The sequence below is a fragment of the Triturus cristatus genome, chromosome 2_2 (assembly GCF_964204655.1).
Source record: "Triturus cristatus chromosome 2_2, aTriCri1.1, whole genome shotgun sequence".
Classification (NCBI taxonomy): Eukaryota; Metazoa; Chordata; class Amphibia; order Caudata; family Salamandridae; genus Triturus; species Triturus cristatus.
The window spans coordinates 750,266,605-750,276,555 of NC_140582.1; the positions used below are offsets into that span (position 1 = coordinate 750,266,605).

A 9,951-nucleotide genomic window follows, 5' to 3' on the forward strand; every position below is an offset into this window, starting at 1 on the left:
TCTGATTTGTTACAGATTTGAAGAACAGGTAGCAATTAAAAGCATGTGCTCAGTCTCAGCTCTTTAATAAGTTTCAATAGCGCCAGTCTGTGAGTACTTAGTTTTGTGTCCCGTGCTTTAAATGAAACGCGGACACGAACTGGAATTGGAACGTCTTTATTCTCTCGTGCATCACAGTCTACTGGCGCTCCTGCGCCTCACCGTGCCCTTCCTCTTCCTGCCATGCCTGACTCGGAAGTTGTGGACAGTCAGGCATGGCGACACAACATCTCCACCTTTTTTTGATTTGTCAGTTACCCCATGTTGTTTTTTACAGTTCTTCAATGAGTTGAACTGGTCTCCGGATAATTCTCTGTGGTCGGCGAGAGAGACGCCTCTCTCTCACTTCGTTCGTGTCAGTCACACAAGAATGTTCTTCTTGATTGTCTGCTTCTGTGCTCGATATGTCCGTGTCCCAGCCAGCTTCATATTCTCGAGCGTGTGTTGCTGGATTGCACTTCTTGAAGTGCAACACATTTCTCGTGGTCCTCTTGGTTCCAGAGGCAGCTGTTATCATAGTCCCCTTTTTCTGCATTACTTGGAGCCGGTGGACATGATAGCGACTGTCAGCTTTGGTTTTCCGCTCTTGTCTCGCCAGTAATCAGTCTCCTTCTCAGATGTCGGACACCTTGGCATGTTGACGGTCATCAGCATATTCCTTCATTTTTGCTTTCTTGGTCTTGTCGAGATTCAATAGTGTTTGGTGGTCCAAAGTTTGGACTGTGTAACGGCGTCCGAGGTCAGTATCCTGGTGCGCGGGGTTCTTCCAAGCATTAGGGTTGCAGAACATCTGTTGGTGGTGCTGTGTGGGGTGGTCCTGTAGGCTCGCAATACTTTGTTGAGTGCTGGTTGGATGTCCCGTTTGGTCAGTTCAATTTGTTGTATCGTTTTCTTTAGGGTTGGCCATGAAACGCTCAACCACCCCATTGGCTTGGGGCCACAAGGGAGGGATTTTCCGGTGTTTGAAATTCAAGTGGTTGGCGAATTCTATGAATTCATGCCCGTTGAAGGGTGGCCCGTTATCTGTCTTCACCACCTTGGGGATTCCCCATGCTGGGAATGCTTCATCAATGACCGGTATGACAGCAGATGCCTTGGTGGATGAAATCTGGTGTGCGATAGGAAATCTGGATTATTCATCCATGATGACAGTTATATATTTTCCGGATTTCAGTGGGCCAAAAAAGTCAACAGCTACTTGCTGCCATACGCTGTCTGGAAGATCACACATCTGCTGAGGGGCGTGCAGTTCTCCTCGCCCTACTAGTTGACATGGCGGGCAGTCTTGAAGTGTGGCTTCTACTATCTGGTCAAGGGATGGGAACCATACTCTCTCTCACGGCTTTCTTTGTGGCCACTACGCCTCTGTGACCTTCGTGTGCTAGGTTGACAGTTCCTTGTCGTAGTTGGTGAGGGATAACGATCCTTCTGTCTCAACAGTAACCCGTCTGCACTGATCATGAGATCATCCTTGACGTTTCTGAAAGATGAGAGTTCTTGCACATTGATGACGGCAGTGGCACGTGGATCGTCCGGATGTCTCAATGAATCTGTGCGGATGTGTTACATGACGTCTTGGAAGTGTGGCGTCCTTGGCAGTGGCCTCTATGATGGCTTCCAACGGGACAGCAGGTGGACGCGCTTGATCAATGACAAAATGAAGTGATTTTTCGGCTAGCGAGTCGCGCGTCTGCGCTTGTGGATGGCGTGATATGTAATCTGCCGGGTTCTCTGCCTTCCCCGGTTTGTGAATGATGGTGTACGTGTAGTCTTGTAGGTGGATCTTCCATCTCTCGATTTGTGGAGGCATCTTTGCACGCGGGTTGCCAAATATGGTGATTAGGGCCTTATGGTCGGTGATGAGCGTGAAGTGTTTCTCATATACGAATAGATGGAAGTGTTCACATGCCCACACAACCGCCAGGCTTTCCTTTTCAGATTGTGAGTATGCTTTTTCCATGTCGGTGAGGCTGGCGTATGCCACAATGTGACACTGATCTCTTTCGTCCTCATACTGAGCTAGAATGGCACCAAGTCCGACGGGGCTGGTGTCAACTGTAATCTCAGTCTTTCGTCTAGGGTTGAAGTATGCCAGATGGACAGCAGAGCTCACAGCCTTTTTGATCTTGTTGAAAGCATGCTCGCATGCATTGGACCAGTGGAAACTTTGGCCTTGTCTTGTGAGTTCTCGCAGCAGGTAGCTGATGGTCGCATAGTCCTTGATATATCGGGCACAATTACTGGCCATGCCCAAGAAGGATCGACTGTCACTGACATCATGGGGTTGTGGAGTGTCAGCCAAAGCTGAGACTTTTTCAGGATCCGGTCTCATGCCGGCTTCGGAGAAAATGTGGTCATAGAACTTGAGTCGACTTGTGGAATTCACATTTGTCTCGGTTGAGTGTGAGGTTGGCATTGAGAAGAGCATGGCACACGCGATCCAGGGCTTTGTCTTGATCCTCGCGTGTTGCACCAAATACAAGGATGTCGTCGCTGTAGTTGAATGAGTTCGGTATGTGATGGATTACTTGCCGGATTGCCTCTTGAAAAATCTCCAACGCTGAAGAGATACTAAAATTGAGGCGCTTCGATCTGAAGAGCCCTTGGTGAGTGGTGAAATATCTGGATTTCTCATGGAGTTCGAGCTGATGATACAGGCAAACTGGAATGCTTGGCCGCCAAACTCAAAAGGGCCGGCCAGTCCAGGAACCTCAGGAGCTCCAACACTCTGCTACTCGTCCCGCTGAAAACGCGCAAGCAAAAAACTGCGGCCAGGTCATTTGCCAGAAACCCGCCCAAAATCTGGAACTCCATTCCCCCCCCTACTCCCCCCACATCAGAACAATCCCCTCGTTTCCAAAATTCAAAAACCTGCTCAAAGTCCTCTTCCTCAACCGCTCACTAGCGAACCGATAGGAGACACGGAAGTTCCTCAGCCAGCACTCCATCTAACTTTAATTCTGTGCCCGGCGACACTGACTCTGATCAAGAAAACTTATCGGATACTAGTCTTGTTTGACCTGCAACCTTCGAGTTTCCATCTGCTCGATCACTCCTTTGTTCGATCTACATCTGGCGCGAACCCTTATGTTCTACTACTGTACTGCCTGTTTGCATACAAGCTACTTGTTGTGAAGTGCTCTGATACCCTCGGGTCCAGCTAGCGCTATATAAAACTCCTAAAATAGATATCCTTTATTGAGATCCAATTTCGAGAAGACTGTCGCTCCATTCAGACGAGTAATCATGTCATTGAGGTGAGGTCCTGGATGTCTCGTTCGATGGCTGTGTTCAGGGCTCGCATGTCCACACACAAGCGTACCTTGTTCTCTTGTCCTCGTTTGGGTACGACAACTACTGGAGACACCCAGGGAGTAGGTCCGGTTGACCGTTCTATAATGTCTGCTCTCAGCAAGTCTTGGAGTTCGTCATCAACTGCTTGTTGGACATAAAACTGTATTCTCCTGTGATGCTGAGCCACGGGTGTGACTTGTTCGTTGATGTGTAGTTTGACCTTGACATAGGCTAGTTTTCCTAGGCCCGAGAATAGTTTCGGGAACTTGTTTGTTATGTCGGGCGAGTCGTCAACTTTGAATAGAATCTCTACAAGCTTCAGACGTTCCGCCGTAGGTAAACTGAGAAGGCAGTCTGCAGCTTCAGGGCCTTCTATTACATGAATCTGAGCCTGAATTGTTCTGTCCTTGTAGGTTAATGATGTGGGGAATCGTCCTAAACATGGCAGTGGTTCCTTGGACATTCATGTGTAAACGCGCACTGTGGCTGGTTCTAGTTTCGGCTTTGGACACATCCTCTCGTATTCAGTTGTAGTTGAGCGATGCTCCTGTGTCGAACTAATTTCGCGGAATGATTTTGCATTTGGATGAGCAACCAGGGATACTTCTTTAGTCAGTCCGGGTCCGCCACCATGCACACATATTCGTCACTGTCTTGTGATATGGGAGTGAGGGCGGACGATTCTCTTGATGTTGATCGATATGAAGTTTGTGGCTGGATCTGGACGAGCTCGTTGAATAGTCCCTTCTTCCTTGCACTGCCCTCACATGGTGACGTGATCCAGTACTTCGCTTGTTCGGTCCTGCTTCTTTGCGGCAGGTTTGACTCATCGCTTCAAAGTGATTATCTCTTCCACATCGGTGACACCGCTGTCCCATGGCTGGGCAGGAGCCCATGTGAGGGTAGTTTAAAGCACAGCGATAGCATGTGGCAGTTGTTTCTGGGTGTTGCCGCTTCTGGTCCCATCACGGGATGAACTTGTGGATTTTCCAGGTCTCCGATCCACCAGCGTCTCACTTCTGTTTGAGATTGTATTCGGAAAGCTCGTTCTCGTTGCTCTGTTTTGCTGGCTTCCATCTTCATTGCGTGTTCCTCAGCTTGATCGTTTATCCTTGTGACTTCCTCAATGCCGTTGAGTGAGTAATGTTTCATTAGCAGCCGACGTCGTAGTGACTCTGATTGGCACCCTTCGATAATTCATAGACTAAGTGCATCTTCGTTGTTGAAGTTATCAAATTCACAATGTCGTGCTAGACGCTTTAGTCGAGAAATAAAGTCACTCATGGACTCGTCTCGTTCTTGAGACGCGAGGTTGAACGTGTAGAGTTCGTATTCTAAATTGTGCTTGTGGAGGAATTTTCTGGTTAAGGCTTCTCTCAAGTCTGCGTGTGACGTGGCATTTGCTGGAGGTAATTCTTTGATAATATGTCCAATGTCTTTGCCCACCAGATTCTGCAGCGCTATGAGTTGATGGTCCTCATTACTGCCCTGTGAGCCCTTCATAAAATCTTCCAACCAGCTCTTCCACTTAGGACCCATACTGTTTCCAGAGGTACGCATCAGAGGTTCGGGGGGCCGCAGGAATGATACCCACATTAATATAGGTCAATGTGGCATGGCTTGAGCTGGACCTGTGCGTGCGTCTCATGAGGAATCCGGCTGGGACGTCATGATAAAGCTTTGTTGGCTTCAATGCGCTTTGAAATCTATTTTTGGTGGGCCCGGGGGGCGGGGGAGGTTCTGTTCTTTGCCTGACTTCAAAACGGCTGCCGGGCTGGTGGCAATGCTTTTTCTGAGGTGTGCCTGACCTCAAAATGGCCGCCGAATGCAACCTCTGTATGCTGATTTTAATGGGGAATCGATGTTCTTACCCCAAATTAGATGCTGTTCATGCAGTTGGGGGCTCTGGAGATTCGTTCCACAGGGTGCCCTTCTTTTGAGCCAGACTGTGAGCCTGATCACTGCTCGCGCTCGCTCTGGTGATTTTATTTCGATGTCTGCAGCGTCTCTCAAACAGCGTTTCCTTTCTTCTTTTGGGGCTGGGTATTCTCTTATCCTACCCTCGTTTGCCAGGTTTCGTGTCCCGCGATTTAAATGAAACGCGGACACGAACTGGAATTGGCACGTCTTTATTCTCTCGTGCATCAGTGTACTGGCGCCCCTGCGACTCGCCCCGCCTTTCCTCTTCCTACCATGCCTGACTCGGAAGTTGTGGACAGTCCGGCATGGCGACACGATACTTTGTACTGCAAGAGACAACACAGATTTGGATTACAGTAGAAAGAACATCGTTTTTTCTGCGTTTAGCTAAGAAGGCTGATGTTTAATATAGTACAGACGTTTTTAAACTTGAATTTAAATATTACTATGAACTTATCCCAGCAGCAGCATCGTAGTTAGTGAAACGCTATTAGATTTCACACTGCTTGGAAGAATTTACAGGGTTAAGTGTGTGTTCCTTGAGACAGTAGTGTCGTATTGCAGGCTTCTGCGCCTTAGCGTGTACCAGTCTCCCATCTGTGCGGTAGGACTGTTTACATAGGTGGATCATAGGGGTCTGTTTGCAGATTATTGCCTCATACATTGAACATTTGCTTCGAGGCATCTATGCATTAGGCAGAACATAAGCAGGGAAGAGCAAAGCCAGCGGTATCCCTCTAGGACAGCACCGGATTATCGATTAGCCCATTAAATTAGTTGGTGATAATTCAAGTTCACCCCGCGTGTGCACTCTTGAGTAGTACCCGCTGACACAATACTTCCCCAGGTTCTGGGGCAAAGTGAAAACAAACAGCAAAAGGTGCACCACTTCCACAAGTGTAAATGATATTAAATTAGTCCATGTACATGATGTATTTTCTTTTTCAAAAATTCTTCTTTATTGTTCATTTGTTAAAATGACATTAAGAACAGCCAAAGCAGCCGACGCGTTTCGTCCAACTTGGACTTCTTCAGGGCGTGAGTAACAGTATACCGATGTATTTATTTTCAGGAAATTTCTAGAGCATCATTCAACGTCAATTCATAAGATAGAAAGTATATCAATTAGAGTACGAGTACATATCAGAAAAGTGACAACCGCTGGTCCCGTTTTTTCAATATAGCACAAAGTCAAGAATTCATCCAATGATACGGACAAAAGTCAAAGTCTTCAAATTGCCCGATTCATGCGGAATCGGGCAATTTGAAGACTTTGACTTTTGTCCGTATCATTGGATGAATTCTTGACTTTGTGCTATATTGAAAAAACGGGACCAGCGGTTGTCACTTTTCTGATATGTACTCGTACTCTAATTGATATACTTTCTATCTTATGAATTGACGTTGAATGATGCTCTAGAAATTTCCCGAAAATAAATACACATCGATATACTGTTACTCACGCCCTGAAGAAGTCCCAAGTTGGACGAAACGCGTCGGCTGCTTTGGCTGTTCTTAATGTCATTTTAACAAATGAACAATAAAGAAGAATTTTTGAAAAAGAAAATACATCATGTACATGGACTAATTTAATATCATTTACACTTGTGGAAGTGGTGCACCTTTTGCTGTTTGTTTGCATTAGGCAGAACAGTTATACGCACACACTTCCAGTGAGAAGGAGCCAGACTGAGGTTTAGAGAGTCCAGCTGGGAACATCTGTTCTTTTAAAGCTCACCATAAGCATTATTTTTACAAGAAACGCTGGTAAAAGGGATAGGCAAGTTCCCAGCAGGCTACTCCTGTTCATTCTCTGCCCTCCCCCTTCAGAAGCCAAGGCATTGATTCATTTCAGCTTTCTTTGCTCCCTTCCCCCGCACGTAAGTTCTTGGGGGGAGGATAAAAGAAAATATGGAGGCTGGCTAACTAACAAAACAAGCATTTATAATGCAATAGGTCGCGCATTTACGCGAGATTGAGCTATTAGCATTGTAAATGACAATGCCTTTTATTTATGTTTTGCTTTTTAAAACATAAAAGGCATTGTCATTTACAATGCCGATAGCTTAAACTCGAGTAAATGCGAGACCTATTGCATTGCAAATGCTTGTTTTTCTTTCTTCCTGTTCTTGAAAATCATTTAGTTTTCCAGAACGTATGAAATATCACTTATGGTTTAGGAATGCCTCTGGTATAGATTCTGTGTAATTCCTGATACTACTAGGGATGGTATGCAAAGCAGGACATTCCAAGGCAGGCCATTCCACTCCTGTATATGCGTTTACAAAAAATATATATATACTAATGTAGTGCATTTTATTTGCTTCACATGATCATCAATTTCCGCCTAACCATTGACGTACTCTGGAGTAATTCTGTCTATGGAAAGTAAGTCACAAGACGCTCTATACAATATCTAATGTATTTAAGCCTGCGACAGGAGCTGCAGTCTTCACATAGTGTCCACAGTGTGCTTTCTGTGCTATAGTGAAGGCCATCGTTCAGAATGTGGGGGAGGGGCTCCTGCTGTGTTATCACAAATGGTCCAGCGGGGGTGGGGAGGTTGTTGCATCCCCTGTAACTGCCCGAGCATGTTTGACAGCGGGTGTCCATAGAGCAGCAGGGGGCATCATGCAGGACTGAAATAGGAGAGAGGGGCCCAAAGCCTCCAGCTGCGGCCAACGATTGCAGCGGAGTGTATTTGTGGGATCTTTCCACTTTTCATAGATATTGTCACTGTACTAAACTTTAATTTCTGTTGTACCGAGTATTCATCTTTTATTTAAAAATGGTCAATGGCGGATTCATTTGTTTACAGCTCTAGAAATGCCTGAAGTGGTGGATGAAAATGACAATAAGGACACAGCAGCAGACAACGAAGTGATCAGGACACTCATGATCCATGAGTTGAAGCCTTCTGGCCTCGGGCTGCTCCCAGCAGCAGCCAGCACGAAGAGCGACAGCGAAAGCGACACCAGTGAATCCGAAGACGAGAAGAAGCCAGTGAAGGAGCCGCCGGGTAAACCCACTGCAGGCGATGTAGTAAAGGAGGAGGAGGAGGAGGAGGAGGAGGAAGAGGAGGAGCAGGAGACCGTGGATCCACCTGTCATGGTCGCTGGACAGCCGCACCTCTACAGTGAGGTCAGTCAGAATCCACAACTGGTGTCCTTCATGACTGAGGAAGAGCGAGAGTCCTACATCAAGGTGGGACAACAGATGTTCCAGTCTGCTTTTGAGTGATTGTATGCAAAGGGTTCTTTGTGTTATGGTTCATTGGGTTATAGTTGGTGAGAGAAGAAATGCCCACAGCAGGATGTACATCATACAAGGGGGAAAAAAATACACACATTTAGATTAATTTCGAATTTGATCATTAAATTCAAACCTACATCTTTATACTCTATTTTTTGTTTCTGTTTGATGTCGTTGGCAGAAGTATGTTTTTTGCTAGTAGACTCTGCCTTCAAATAGAAAAGACACTCGTGGCTTCCAATGCTTTAAAAACATTAAATAAATAAAAGTGGGTGTCTGCGAGAGAATATGTAAATCGCAACTTTTGTTTTGCCGTGGACTCTAGTAGAAACTCTATAATAGAGGGGTACAGGGGCTTTGTGTTTGAGTATATTGTTTACTATTTGCACTTGGATGAAACGCAATTATCTATCTTATTAAATACAAAAATGAAGTATTTTCTTTGCATATGACCTCATACCTAAACGCTGGTGTGTGCGTACAAATGTTCTAGTGACAAATCCGCCATTGTACAATAGATTTACTGCTTGGTGTAAGAAAGCACTTAACTACCTTTTATTGAAGTGGTCTATGCCTAAAACTAAAACAATGTAACTTCATTGACACTTGGAATACGAAGTTATTGTGTTCATCGCCTTTGAAATTGGTTTGTGCACAGTAAAATTATGAAACCTGAATAATCACTTTCTATATATAATAAATGCTGGATTCCTTCAATGAAATACGAGTCTATGGCCCTGCTTGCACTTTCATTGAACTGTTTGATGTGAGTGAATTGCAAAAAACTTGTTTCGCAATGAAGGGGAGAGAGTGTATGTGGCATAAAAGCAGGAGCTGCCGATTTTGGATCTGGGGAGCCAGGTTCCAGTCTCTTCATCGGCTCAACATCCTATGATTCTGAGCTAATTACTTAATCTCCTCTGCATACAAAAAATGAATGTGACCTTGTGCAAAGTAACTGGTGCCCATGTAGAGTGCTCCAACACCTTCGGGCCGAGTTCCAGCTACATAAACGACCAAAAAATAAATAAAAAACAAGCATTGGCATAGCCAATAGGTCTCGCCTTTGGGACCTTAAGTGTTTAGCCATGCAACAGTTGCATAACTAAATACTTATAAGGTCCCAAAAGCGAGACCTATTGGCTATGCCAAGCGGCCGCGAAAGTGAAAGTGATCGCGATCACATCAAACATCAAAGCGGCCGTGAAAGTGTAAGTAATCGCGGTAAAGTGCGGCGCGCCCGCGCACATGCACTGTCGCTCTAGGCTGGCCTGGTAGCACTTTTTGGAGCCCTCTCAATAAGTCTCGCCAGACCAGCGCATGCGCTGGGTCAGGCGAGACCTAATGATCCCTGATAACCTACTGACCGAATACTCATTTCATAGATTTCTTCATCATTTCTCAGGCAGGTGACATCACTTCCTTTGGATATTCTTCATGCAACTA

The 9,951-nt window shown here is 45.7% G+C and overlaps 1 protein-coding gene across 2 annotated transcripts in view; it reads left to right on the plus strand.

The window, feature by feature from the left end:
• The window catches only part of LOC146862732 (general transcription factor IIE subunit 1-like), an 86,616-nt gene extending 77,389 nt beyond the window's left edge, over positions 1–9,227 (plus strand). For both annotated transcript variants that reach the window (XM_085641991.1, XM_085641990.1), the window contains exon 5: positions 8,072–9,227. In XM_085641991.1, coding sequence (XP_085498117.1) covers positions 8,072–8,493 — 422 coding nt within the window. In that variant the 3' untranslated portion in view covers positions 8,494–9,227. The remainder of the gene's footprint in view (positions 1–8,071) is intronic.
• Positions 9,228–9,951: the final 724 nt, after the last annotated feature.